Here is a 14,248-nt window from a genome sequence, read left to right as displayed (position 1 = left end):
TTTCCACCTCCTGAACTACATGAGCAAGGCCACTACAGAGAAGAATTGATACCACAAAAAGATGGTGTGTGTGTGTGTAAATATCTGCACAGGGGAGAATATAAAGACTGCAATTCTACATGCCAATAATTCCCAGTAGCAGCAGAAGAATTCTACAAATCAGAATACCATCCTAAGCAACTTTACTCTGAAATAAACCGCTTAGGTCAATGGGACTGACTCCCAGACCAACACATACAGACATACTACAGTCTTACCTTGGTAGCTAAAGTCCTGTTTCATCTGGGCTTGCTTCCAGTTTAGGCTCGAATCTTTTTCATGCAGAAATGGGCAACTAATATCCAAGGGGCTGGAGCATCTCCCCTGTGAGGGAAGGTTACAACAGCTGGGACTCTTTAGCTTGAGAAAAAAAGAGGGTAAGAGGAGACATGATAGAGGAGTGCAAAATCATGCATGTTGTGGAGAATGTGGATAGGGAAATACTTTTTTTCCTCTTTCATATACCAGAACCACATAGGGTCATCCCATGAAGCTGATGGGTGGGAGATGGGTGGGAGTTCAGGACAGATCAAAGGAAGGACTTCTTCACACTGTGCATTGTTAAATTATGGAATTCACTACCATAAGATGCAGTGATGGCCACTAATTTGGATGGCTTTAAGAGAGGGATTGCAAAAATTCCTGGAGAAGTCTATCAACGACTACTAGCCCTGATGGCTATGTGCTACTTCCAGTATCTGAGGCAACAAGCCTATATACACCAGTTGCTGGGTAATATGGGTAGGAGGGTGCTGTTCTACCTGTGTCCTCTGTGGGTTCCTGGTCAACAGCTGTTCAGCCACTGTGTAAACAGACAGCTGGACTAGATGGACTCTTGGTCTGATCCAGCATGGCTCTTCTTATGTTCTTATGCTTACCTGTACTGGGACTAGCTACTGAATAAACCTGCACAGGAGTAGACTGCAAACCAGCATAAGATTTTAGAGCTCAATCCTGTGGGTGTTGTTTACTTACAGAAGCAATGAGGGGGGGGGGTGCCTTTCCCAACCTTGTGCCTCCCAGATGTGTTGGACTACAGCATCCCCTCCCCCAACATGGCTGGCTAGGGGATTCTGGGACCTGTAATCCAACACATCCAGAGATTGAAGAAGGCTGTCTTATGGGTTCCACTCTGCATAAGAAAGCAATGAAAGTGGTCCAAATAATAGGCTCTGTGCGCAGGTGATCAAAAGAGGCAGGTAAATTGTGAGAGGGGGGAGGACTCCAGATGTTTAGAATGGAAGTCTTCTATCCGGGGAGGGGCCTTGTTGTGTCTATAGAAAAGAATTGTTGTAACAGAACGTTGCATTCCACTTGTCTCCTGGGGAGAAGGAGAAGAAAAAAACCTGAGAACAGGTTAAGGCACTTCCTGGAGTTAGAAATAAAACTGAGAAGGGAGGCGGAAAGGGAGTTTCCCTTCTGATCTCTGTGTGTGTGTGTGTGTCTCACTTAAAAAAAAAAACACCCTCAATCAGGTAGGCTCAACTAGGCGTTGATTTCCCTCTAGGCCCCTCCTCTACCTTTCGCAAAAGGCCCAATGGCTTCGCCCCTTTGGGAGATTGACTAGGGTCACATGGTCTCACTCATGGGCAGGTAACTTAGGAAGGAGAGGAAAAAAAGAGGAGCTGCTTTTTTCCCCTTTTTTTTGAAATCAAGGCTAGGTTCCTGCCATGATGTCAGAGGGAGAGAAACGGACCGCTTGTTAATTTCATCTCCCAGTCAGACCTAGGGAGAAAGGGAGCACGCCAAACCAGGTACAACTGCAAAAAAAGGAAAGAACCCCAATATAAACGAACTATTTTCCTGATTATCTATTATTTTGGTCTTAGCTCCCTTCTCCCTCCCCACCCCTTCCCCATAGTTCGGGCTCTTCTGATATTTGTCCTTTTATCTCCACTTTAATCACTTGGAGGAAGGGGGTGACCCTTTATTTGTGGGGATTTGTGTTTGGCTTGTTTTATACTTCTCTCTCTTTCTCTCTCTCTCTCTCTCTCTTTCTTTCTCCCCCTTATTTTATTATTGTTCTTTTTTGTTCTTTTCCCCCTCCTTTTTTTTCTTTTTGACCTCTGCTTTTGATTGTAGCTGTTTCCCCCTGTGGTCATGACGGCTTCTTCGCACAGTGACTCTTTGGTGGTCTTGTTTGGGGCAACAGCTGGTGCATATAGGGCTAAGCTGGGTTCCGATGAGAGGGAGCTAATTCTCTTGGTGTGCCAAGTTGTGGATCTACACAGCAAGAAGGTATGGCTTCCCAATCTCTTGATACGAAAGTCGGGTGACGCGCAGAAAGCAAACGCAGCTTACTGGAGAGTAACAAACCCCCTTTTTTAGTTCAGTATCTGAATAAACATGCACACAATTGGGCATCCCCCCCCTTCTCTTAAAATAAAACTTTAAAAAAAACTTTCGGGGTGGGGGTGAGAACCTAACAATAAGTTCACTTGCCTCCCCCACCCTCAAATATACACGCACACGGGGGGGGGGAGGGGAGTTTGCTCCCTTCAAAATTGTTCTTGAAATTGACGAAGGGAGTTGGAAATCTAGATTACAAAAGCATTTTCCTCTCTTTCTCTCCGTGCAAACGTGTTATCTGTTATGTTCTAAATGCCAAAGCTTTTGCTTCTCCTAGAAGTTGAGCTTTTTCCTCATTTGGGAGATTTGGTGTGTGTATTTATTTATTTATTTATCGGTTTGTTTTAATTCAGGCCTGCATGTTGCTTCTGGGACCTATCGCTTTAAATGGGAATCAAAGCTGGGGAGAGGGGGGTGGGGGTCAGCTTGTCCAAATCCCGATTCCGCCTTCCTCCCCACCCACCACCCACCCACCACTCCAAATTGGACGTTATTGACTTTGTAAAAAAGAAAAGGAGGGGGGGAAGTCTGCCCACTTGTCAGTGTGGCTGAACCCCTTCATGAGACATTGCAGGGCGATTTGATCTCCCCATGAAAACCAGCCAGTTCTGATGGGATAAACAGAACTTCCCTGATCAGGATTATATAAGAATTGCAGCCAAATCTGCCTCGGAGGGGAGGGGAGGGCGGAGACAGAAGCCACGAGGAATGGGGGGAAAAGAGCTTGAATTTTGTGAAATTGACAAATGCATCCTCTTACACAAGCTGGGCTGTGCATTCCCCCAAACTTCAGTGGTGCGAATCGTTGTGCTCTTAACGTTCCCTGAAAGCACACCTGTGTACATGTACCCTGTTTTACTTCCTCTCACTCTCGCCCTTCCCCACTGCCCTCTTCCCACTTTATTGAATATTTTCAGGTAGGGACGCTGCACAAATGTTTGGTGAAGGCCGACAACTTGGAGCTGAGCGAACAATGTCGGGAGGTGACAGGGTTAACCCCTGAAGGCCTGAGCAAAGCGGAGCCGCTGGACCGGGTTCTCCAACAGGTGAGGACAACAGAGGGTTAACGTAGGGAGCAGGTTTCCAACTGAGGCAATCGGGCAAATAGACTTGCTTTTGACTTTCGCTTTACCCGTTCTTCATGGCAGCAAGATGACAAGCATGGCTTCCCCCGCCCTCCCCTCTGTGCTGATTTGCCACATGTATGCACATTTCCGGCTACTGCCGCCAATGCCAAGAGCCTGGTGCGGTTAGTAACTGAGAGTGTGAGCTTTTCGAAAGGCCCTGGTTGAAATCTCACCTCTGCCGTGAATTCACGAGATGGCCACCGTCTTCCCCATCCCCCGTCATAAGGATTCCGAAGATAGTATGTGAAGCCCTTTGAAATCTCAAATGAGCAAAGTATGGTTGTGGTTGTCTGGTGTGCAGCGGCCCATTCAGACAAGCAACTCGTTGCTCAACATTGCCCTTGTCCAATAACATGCGTGTGTGTGAAGTCGCCCTGGAAGCTCATAATATGGATGGGTTGTGTAGGAAACTGGTCTTTTTGAAAGTGCCCAGACGTTGTGATAGGCCTCTGGTGGGTCATTCCCAAATCCCAGTAGCATATATGGTAACATCTAATGCTTGTTTGGATGCGGGGATGGCTTTGCCACATACGGAATTTTGCTGATATTGCGATCTGTACATGGCAGTGAATAAATACCAATTTACTTCTGTAAAGCCTTGAGCATCTCCCTTCCACATACCAAAGAGAAAATTGTACAGACAATACGGCTCTCAGTTGTGTAGTGCGACCAGAGCTCACAGGAATGCAGCACTGGTACTTTTTTATTGGTGGAAGGCTTATGTGAACTGCAACTACTCCCAAAATGCCCTGTTTGTCTGAGTTTAGTTGCAATCCCCACATTACCATGGATGGGGCGCGCGCACACACACAGAGCAGATTTTCCCAACAATAATATATTGTTGTAATGCAAAGTATTTGGGGGTCTTGAATGGGCCATTATGACCCATTTGCTTAACAAAAGACCTGCCCCCAATGGAGATAAAAAGTGCTAGAATTAGTTTGCTGATATGATGAATGCAGCTGCCTGCATTTTTGGCCTCCTTCAGAGCTTGTCTGTAAAGACTGTCATGATGAGCACCTGCTCTTCACCTGGGGTTCAGGTGCAACTGTGAATGACAAAATGTTCCCTGCTGAATATTCCAAAGAGACAAATTAATCTGTGGCAGGTAGTCATGAAGTGTGTACGACTTGAAGAACAAACTGGATTCCATGCTTGACTTAAGGCAGGGTAGGCCAAGTTATCTGGTGTGTGATGTTTAGGCTGACAACTCCCATCATGCTTCACCGTTAGCTATGCTGGCTTGGGCTGTTGGAAATTGCAGGCCAACAACATCTGGAGGGCCTCATGTCCCCCACTGGCTTAAAGCTTTTTAGGTTAAGTGTGCTTGGTTATCACTCCACACCTAAAAAAAGGGATATTGTAGAGTTGTGCGGGGTGGGGGAATGTAGGCCCAAGCATCTAGATGGCCACAAGTTGCTCTGCCTTAAAATAATAAGTGAGGGTATAGCAGCTAGAAACTGGAGCTAAAAAGTCTAGCCAAGGGGTCTCAGCGGCATCCTTTGCCCAAAAAAGCCAGATGGGAGAGGAGGCAGTATTTTAAGTGGATACTTGTCTAATAAATACATGAACTTGGGCAGAACCAGTGTGGTATGAAGGAATAAAGTGTTGTCCACCACCCATCCCCAGGAGATCCAGGTTGTATTGGCTGTTCCACCAACACCAAGTGACCTTGGTCCACTTCCTCTGGGACTAGCTTACTTCACAGGGTTATTGTGAGGGTAAGGCTGTGGGCTAAAAATGTACTTTTAAAAAACGTCTTTGTCCCTAAGTGCAGAAAATCAAATGTGAGGCAGCCCTGAGTCGCCCCATATGTCACTGAATCCATAAAATCCTACAATCCATGCTTACTAGCTTTATCCTCAAAAGAACCCTGTGAAGGAAGGCTAGGCTGTGAGGGAGAGGTAGTGGCATGTTCAAAGCTGTTTGAGGAGCTGAGCAACAGGAGAGTTTCATGTTCAAATCCCACATCTAAAACCAATACCTTTAACCTGAAGGAGGGTGTTAAGCCTAAATAAGCTGGAAGAGCCAGTTTCCTGCCAAGGAGATGCCCATGGAACATTGTTGGAGCATTGGGATGCCTTCTAGCCCTGAAAGGGGTTGCATTGCATGGAGTTGGGTTGTTTGGGATGGGCTGCAGGCAGGGCCGGTGCTAGGCTATTTTGCGCCCTAGGCAAGGTGAGCTACTTTCACCCCCTCCAAAAAAAATGCCAACTTTAATTTTTAAGAACATATGTTTTCTGGAAAAGATAAGAAGCACAAAACTTGAAACTGCTACATTTATTTTAAAGTGCAAGAAATACATCATGCCAATTATAGCAAACAAATTGGAAAGGAACGTCTATGGGTCTAAAATGCATTATTTAATAGGAATATCACCTCCAAATCATCCCCCCAACTCACACACACACTCGGCATCCCTCACTCCAAATAAACACACGCATGAACACATGCATTCACTCAAAGACCCTATGCATGCACCCCATTCATCCATATATTCTCTCTCTCTCTCTTCCATGCACGTTCCGGAAGTCTGAATGTGGAGCCGCCCCACCCCCACCCCAGCGTCCCTGGCTTCGCTTCGGCTGGGCCAGCATGGGGCGCCATCTCGCCCGCCCAGGCCCAGCTGAATCCTCGGGCCAGGCTGGCTCACAGCCAACACGTGTGAGTGGTGCGCTGCGCCCAGTGCCCCTCTTAGCTTGGCGCTCTAGGTGGCCGCCTGAGTGGCCTCTATGGTAGCACTGGCTCTGGCCGCAAGCCATCTTGGGGACCCCTGAGAAAGCCCCACAGTGGTATACTTTGCACCACTGCCCTGTCTACCATATTCCACTCAGCTGTATCTCCCTCCCAGCCTCCACTGCCAGTACTCACTTTGTTTTGAAATGTCCAGGCTGCTTTTTGAATGACCTGGCAGCCTGTGGAAGCAGCCTTCAGCTGTTGATCCGAAAGACACCAACATAGCCAACCATGAAAAGCCCTCATAATAATAGTGAATGCAGTCGCTTTCTCTTCTTTCAGTATCATAGCTGCTGTCCTTTCCTGCCCCACCTGGGCTCCTCCCCACCTGGCCAGTGATCCCCAAATGCTCCCCAGATCAAAGGTCCAACGAATTGTTGCACTGCCTCAGTTTCTCCTTCTGGAGTCCCTGGTAAAACCCAGTGTTTAGTATCTGACATGAAGAAGTGAGCATTGCATCGTTCAGCTTTGAAAGCAAGGGGTGTGATATCTGAATGTGAATGATTAGTAGTGAAGGGAAAACAACCTACAGGTCTTTCCTTTGCTATTATTTCACAAGTCCCACAGCTGAGCCTTGGCAGCAAACGCAGGTTCCAGAGCTGAAGTTAAGTCACAAATTGGGACTAAGTAGGGAGTAGGGAAATATAAATCCGGTAGATCTCTCACAATGGAAAGTTTTCCATCTCTTGATTCTCTTCCGTCCTATTTCTAGACATCTTTAAGAGCCATGGATTGGCTGACTCCAGCTTGTATCTAGTGTTCTGTAGGTTCTGCATTAAACACGTGAGTGTGCACATATATCCTGCCCAGTGAGTGGAAATTCTGCAGCAAGAAAAGCAGAATTCTATGACCGATCTACATGATCCAAAGCCATGTTAGGCGAATCTAGAAAATTTACTCTCTTTCCTCATAACCATTGGGCTAGAACAGGAGTGGGCAACTTGGAGTAGGCAACACTGGGCTCCCATTAGCCCTCACCAGTGTAGTGAAGGATCATGGGAGTTGTAGGACAAAACATTTAGAGGGTCCCAAGTTGCCAACCCCTGGACTAGAAACTTGCCGCATTTATTTTATTAAAAAAATGAAAACCTTGAAGCTGAATTTGGTGGCCAATATAACACTCGGTGCTTTTCTTTCTGAGCTCCTGCAAAACTATAGCACACATACAATCCTTCCTGTATATTGCTTTTAACATGGGGAAAGGTTTTGTTCAGTATTAGTAAGCCGTGACGCAAGCGTGTTTTGCTTGTACTTTTTCCTATTATTTTTTTAGTAATGACTGAGCAAACTGAAGTCAAATGGAAAAATACAATAGTATAGCTGTGTGGAATTCCTGGAACAGGTTCTTCATATCTTATTTGAATCGCTGAGAGTGTGTTTGTGGGAGAAACTTAATTAGGTGGTAAAACAGGTTAGTATTTTGCCACTTGGGGTGACTGGGATGGGCCCAGTAAGAGTCTTCCATGTGCAACATGTTTCAGCATTGCTGTTCTTTCGCCCTGGATTGAATCATCCCCAGTCTTAATTATGAACGCAGCAACCTCTAAGGGAAAAAAGGAAGAATTTCTGCACAAGAAAACATTAGGCGAGGTGTATTCCACGCCCCACCCCCACCCCCCAGGCTTGGTTAGATTTCATGCAAGACCAGTTAAGTCTGCAAAGTGACTTTTCAGTAGTTTAGAAATAGCTGTGAGACCAACGTTACAGGACTGCAAGTTTGATCTTGTTCTACATCTTGCAAAGACATCTGGAACAGTTTAGTTAAGTACACCTTGCTCTTCAACTCTCTCTCTCTCTCCCCCCTCCCCCTTTTTTTTAAATGACGCACCATAATTATGCTCGATATTTTTATGAAATGGTATCTTGCTATCACAAATTGCAAGTTAGATGTAGCTACTGCACCGCATGCAAAAGGAACACGCTACCTGTGCCGAGGTGGAGTGGAAAAAAAACCTCTCTTGGTCAAACGAAGGGAGTTGCTTTGGGTGGAGCAGGAGTTTTGAGCTCTGCCTTTCTTATGACTTCTTTGTGATCTGGAGGCAGAGAGAAGCACTTCTGCCCTTTTCTTATTGCAGTTTTGAGGATCTGGACACTTATTTCATTCAGGGACGTTTCTGGAGGGGCAAAGTGGGTGTTCGCCTAGGGTGACAAGAGATCCAGGGTGCCAAATGACCCCCAGGCGGGTGGCAGCAATAGTGGTCAGGCAAGGTTTGGCATCAATTAAAAGAAAGAGCTGCATTGCCCATTTTAATTCATGGCGCTTTCCCTAGTGAGACACGCAGTGAGCTGAACCAATTAGCTCGCAAACCTTGGCGTGCGTGCGTGCAGCCAATGAGGCCATCGAAGCTTTTAGGGATCTGCTCCCTTTCTGTTTCTGGGCCCTTATTGGTTGTGTGTCTCCAAAGTAATGCCTGATTGGTACAGCTCATTGCCACTGTCACACTAGGGAAAATATTGTGGTTGAAAAGGGTGTGTGGTCTAGCCAGGGCAGTGTTTTACTGTGTACCGACTCTTGCCTCGTCACTATTACTACCTGCCCTGGGGGAGATTTGGAAAGTCCTGCCTCCATATCAACCAATACGTACTCCTGTTGCTAGTAAGGGGGCAGAGGATTTAGGGGGAAGTGAATAAATGCAGGGCTGACCCAAGACCTTGTTTGTTGCTGCCCAGCATTTGCTGCCTGAGTTGACTCCCTCACTCTGCCTAATGGTAGGGCCAGCCGTGATCAAATGGTCCCCCCTTGCCTAACCTTTCTCCCCAACTTCCCCCCCTCCCCTTCTCAAACTTTGTACAGAGATTGTTGGATGCACAAGAGCTTTGATCTGACAACCTCTGTAAAATGGTTTGTTTGTTTTTTAAGGAAAGGGAGTCATTTGTTCCCGTCTTGCTGCCACTTGATGGGAGTGAGCAAGCAACTAATTGACCAGGATGGGTGGGAGAGAAATAACAGGGCACCAAAGTAGCCAGAGCTGGCGTGGGGGGGGGGGGCAAAAGGCCATCTTTCCCAGCCCCTTCCCCTGAAGCTGGCACTACAGCTAAAGAAGCAGCTTGTGGGAATGCTGCATTCCTATTTTATTGTACACTTCAAAAAAGAATATCATATCTTTGGGGTCAAGGCTATTTAATCTCTGTTTGTTGCTTGGGCAACTCCTGAGTAATCCAGTCCTTCATACTTGTTAGTAGAGATGCATAAACTAAGCTTGTGTGTGTTTGTGTGTGTTTTACTGTGCTGCTTCTCACTGTTAATTCTGAGGACTTGTGTAGAGAGGTGGCTGTGAAGATACTCAACAAAAGAGATGGATTTTGGCCACTTTTCTGTGTGGTTCTGAGGATATTGTCACTTCTTCTCTGTCTCTCCTTTGCAATGGGTTGCTGTTGGGTTCCAAAGACTGCTTTTCTGCATTGTTTCACAAACATAACTTATTTATTTATTTTTATTTTATTACATTTTTATACCGCCCAATAGCCGAAGCTCTCTGAGCGGTTCACAAAAATTAAAACCATAATAAAACAACCAACAGGTTAAAAGCACAAATACAAAATACAGTATAAAAAGCACAACCAGGATAAAACCACGCAGCAAAATGGATATAAGATTAAAATACAGAGAACAGTAAGATTTAAATTTAAGTTAAAATTAAGTGTTAAAATACTGCGAGAATAAAAAGGTCCATCTTTGTGTGCCTGTGTGGATTCCTACCCCTAAAGTTTTGCACTCCTGATCTTAAGTCACTTGTTTCTCTGTGGAATGGGTATTGTAGGGTGACCAACTGTCAGGATTTCCCCGGATTTGTCCTGGTTTTTGTTCTTTCCATGGTGTCAGGGGGGATTTTCTATAATTTTCAATAATGTCCTGGAATGACACACCTTCCCCTTTAAGGCTGCCATTAGCATGGCAGGAGGGAGTGACATGCTTTCTTGAGGCACATCATTCCCCCACCCTGAGCTCCAATTGAGGTCTTAAAGGGGAAAGTGGGTCATTCGTGGACATTATAGAAAAGGCCCCAATTGGAGTGGATGGTGGGGGTGCAGAATGAAATCCTTTCCCCTCCTCCACTCCAATCGGGTTCTTTAAGGTGGCGGGGGAATAACGTACTTTCTGCAGGACTCAGAAAGGTGCTTCCCCCCCCCACACACTAGGTGTCCTCTTTTTTGGTTTCCCAAATATGGTCACCCTAGGTATTGCTTATGGAACAGGAGATGGTGTGTCCAAAGAAGTACCTTTGTATTGCTGTGGGGATTCTATCTCCATGCTCCACTATAAAGTGAAAGTGGGTCCCATGTTGCAGGTAGGAAATCAATGGTGTATCTCCAGTATGGACAGGTTGAAGCCCACTGATTTAAAAGATGTTTATTCTGTCTTCAAACCATTGTTTAAAGTACCTGAAAGTGCAGGGACACTAACGTTAAAGAAAGAAATTAAAAATAGAAGTTATCAGTATCCCAGGAAATGTGTGTGTTTCCCCCCGTGAACCCATTTCATGCTGTTCAGGGATGGGTGGCACCAAACTGGTGCTTCTGCTAGTGTGCCCTAATATCTTGAGACGGGCCTTGGAATTATTTTATTTATTATTTATTTATCTACTGCAATAATAGGCAAAGCTCTCTGGGTGGTTCACAAAAATTAAAACCACAAAGTACAGCTTAAGTATATCACTTAAACCACAATATAAAACCAAACTATAAAAGTACCACCAGAATTAAAACCAAGCAGCAATCCAGAGATTTCAAATACATATTTCAAACAGCAAAGTTAAAAGACTAGGATGGTAAAATGTTAAAATACTGGAGAAATGAAAAGGTCTTCACTTGGCGTCAAAAACAATGCAATGTAGGTGCCAGGTGAACCTCTCTGGGGAGATCATTCCACAGCCAGGGTGCCACAGCAGAAAAGGCCCTCTTCCAGGTAGCCATCTGCCTCACTTCCTTTGGCAGATTTTTTCCTGTGCATTTTAGCCCACACGGATTCCTTCTGGTCCTTGTAGCTGATGGGAACTGGTCAGCTCTGGCACAATCTATAATGTCTGCCCAGCTGGCTCCCCATAGTGACAATAATTTGTAGGTGAACAGAGAGATGCACTTGTAACCTTACAGTTCTCAGACCAAAGATTGCTGCATGTCTGTGAAAGCTCTGTGCCTCCTCCTGTAAGAGGAATTTATTTTCTCTGAGGTTCTTGGTCTTGCCCTGACTTTAAAACCCAGAAGGGTGTGTGTGCACCTGTTAGAGGAAGCCTAAAGAAACAAATTATTGCGTTTAGGGTGTATGTTATCAGTTTGAAATGTATCTTGGCAGCTGCAGCGTGTGAAAGGATGCATAGTTCATCAGCATTCATGCACATGCATTTAAATGTGCACTCAGGACAGTCACTTTCCCCCACAAGCAAAAGGGATGTTTGTGTCATGCTGTAACCTACATTGTGTGACATGTGCGCACACAAGCCCCTATGACTTTCAGTGGAATCAATATGAGAGAAGAGATTAATTCTGGAGCTATGAAGGATAATAAATCTTTAATGGTATTGTCAAAAAAAGCTTTTTTAACTACATATTTATTTTTTTTTAACAATACCATTAAAGATTTACTATCCTTCATAGCACCAGAGTTAATCTCTTCTTTCGTACCACTTAGTGGTGGTACTTTTTCTCCTTTTTCCACATTTCCAGTGGAATCAAGCCATCAGACAAGGTTGAAGCCATAATAGCAATGAAACTGGTCACAGCTGGCCACTATTTGGCCGAAATCTTCTCACAAGGGACAGGAAAGCCAAATTATGCTTGTAGACATGCCTATAAAATATGCCCATGCAGAAGGCAGATGGTCTCTTTGAGAACCATAAATGCCACAGCGGCCTCACCATTTTCTTCCATTTAAGTTGAGCTTCTTCTATTATTATTATTATTATTATTATTATTTATTTATTTATTTATATAGCACCATCAATGTAAAACGGCACCTTCTCTGGGTCAGGAGGCGAGCAAACCCTATGTACCTTGTTTATAAATTTTGCATCAGTTAAAGCTGAAGGCCCTTATCCAGGACAATTCATTAGCACTGCACACATGTCGCAATTAATTCCTGTACTGAGAGGAGAAGTGGGGTCATACCTGCAGATGTGCATTTAGCTTGTTGTATGCACAAAGCCGGTGTGCAACTGGGCAGCCCGATTTTGCAGGAGTCACCTTCATATGGCTGAAACCTACACAAGTAGCAGTTTTGTGTACACATATGGTCCATGTGCATGCATCATGCTGAATGTGTGCAGATTAGCCCAAGGGCATGAACTCACATTTCTCCTCCACAAATACACATCGTCTGCACACAGATGTAAAGTGTTTACAGTCTGTTTGCAGTGAGGTTTAGGATCCTTGATGCCAGCTCCAACTTTTTGTTAGAATGCCATTCTCTCTTTACTTATTCCTGATTAAACCAGCAGATTACAGGGCCAGCTTTGTGTTATCTTCTTTTTAAAAATAAAAAATAGAGTCCCTGAAGATCAAAGGGAATTTCACATAACTGAAAAAAACAAACCTGTGCATAGTTTGTTCGGTATGGATCTAAGTATTTGGTTAAGTTCACAAGGACAATTGCTTATATATATAGCTGCACACTGCAAGTTTTATGACATAGGGCAGTGATAGCTCCGTGTGCTGCCATCCGTTTGGCAGGGAGATATAATTGTCTCTCCATGACATTCTGGCTTTTTCTTTGTCATTTGTTAAGAACATAAGAGGGCAAAGAAAAAGCCAGAGTGCAATTTAGGTTTCACAGTAACCTCGCACACTTCTTCTTACTATCTGTGGCCCTTTGACATGGCAGGGGGTGGTTGGGAAGCGATAAGGAAGAAGGTGTAGAATATTCCCCCCCCCCTCCGCTGCCCAGGTGATCACTTTATTCTTCCAGGTAGCTTTTATTTCAGATGGAGACAATTGCATATCTTTGCCAAGAGCTATCACTGCCCCATGTCACAGACCTTAAGGTGTGTTCCTCTTTTGTTGTAAGGTATTCTGTTTCTCACTGACTTATTGCTCCATCAGTGCACTGGTCACTTTTGCAGAGTTTTGTAAGCAGAAAGAAAGACAGATCCTATCCAAAAGGACTAATACATTTTCCTTCATGATTTTTCCATCTATTACGAGGGCACCTGAGAACTATTCAGTTATCTACTGTTGCTGGGTAATATGTTTTTGCATACCATTCATCCCAGGGTAGTGCATATGTGAAAGCAGCTGAAACCTTGCAGGTACTTATTGAATGCGGCTTCTGGTGTGAACGGGAAGCAACACACATGCATGTTTTTATGATTTCTGTTGGGTGAGCATTTCCCTTGCTTTATGGCTGAAACCTGAGGGTGCTAGCCCATCTTTGTGCTCTGAGTGCTGTACATGGCAAGACATGTTGGATGTAATTTCTGCATCACAGGCTCAACAGTCACTTCCACACACCCATCCAAAGAGCCTTAGTTCTGTGATGACAGCTTGGCCATTCTAATGGAGACTTCTCCCCAGCCTGACCAGCAGAGACTCAGAAAAACTAGTTTGGAGGAGTGAAGGGGTTGCAAGAACCATAATCAGTGGTATCCTGGAGGGGGAATAAGGGGGACTAGAGGTCTGGGACATTTTTATGGAGCAGTAGTAGTAAGATCATTTGCTGGAGTGCAGGGTTAATAGGGGCTGTCCTTGCTTTGGCAAGTGAATGAGGTGATAATGAGGCTTTCAAGTTTTTGCTATTGTTTGTGACAGGTTTGCATATGCATGTTATGGGATTGGGGGAAATAATCGACCATATACCCCCAAAATGGCATCTGTAGTGCTACAGGGGGTCACATTTAGCTTGTTTGCTCTTTGCGTAACCTGTTGCTGCTACAGAGTGCCCAAAGGGTTAAATTTAGCTTGCAAACAAGCTACATGTAACCCTTGTAATGTGCTGTAGCATAGCAAATTTCAGCAGCAAAACAATTTTTTTCACAGTTAAAAGAAAAGCTTTGGGCAGGGTGCAG

At 44.9% G+C, this 14,248-nt stretch overlaps 1 protein-coding gene across 2 annotated transcripts in view; it reads left to right on the top strand.

Moving 5' to 3' along the window:
* The first annotated feature begins 1,685 nt into the window (after positions 1 to 1,685).
* Positions 1,686 to 14,248, top strand: part of ESRP2 (epithelial splicing regulatory protein 2) — a 74,600-nt gene continuing 62,037 nt past the window's right edge. For both annotated transcript variants that reach the window (XM_063141306.1, XM_063141305.1), the window contains exons 1-3: positions 1,686 to 1,793; positions 2,122 to 2,277; positions 3,306 to 3,434. In XM_063141306.1, the coding sequence (XP_062997376.1) occupies positions 2,140 to 2,277; positions 3,306 to 3,434 (267 nt within the window). In that variant the 5' untranslated portion in view covers positions 1,686 to 1,793; positions 2,122 to 2,139. The remainder of the gene's footprint in view (positions 1,794 to 2,121; positions 2,278 to 3,305; positions 3,435 to 14,248) is intronic.

Source organism: Elgaria multicarinata, chromosome 14 (assembly GCF_023053635.1).
Source record: "Elgaria multicarinata webbii isolate HBS135686 ecotype San Diego chromosome 14, rElgMul1.1.pri, whole genome shotgun sequence".
NCBI classification, from domain to species: domain Eukaryota; kingdom Metazoa; phylum Chordata; class Lepidosauria; order Squamata; family Anguidae; genus Elgaria; species Elgaria multicarinata.
This window is presented reverse-complemented; position numbering and strand designations above follow the sequence as displayed.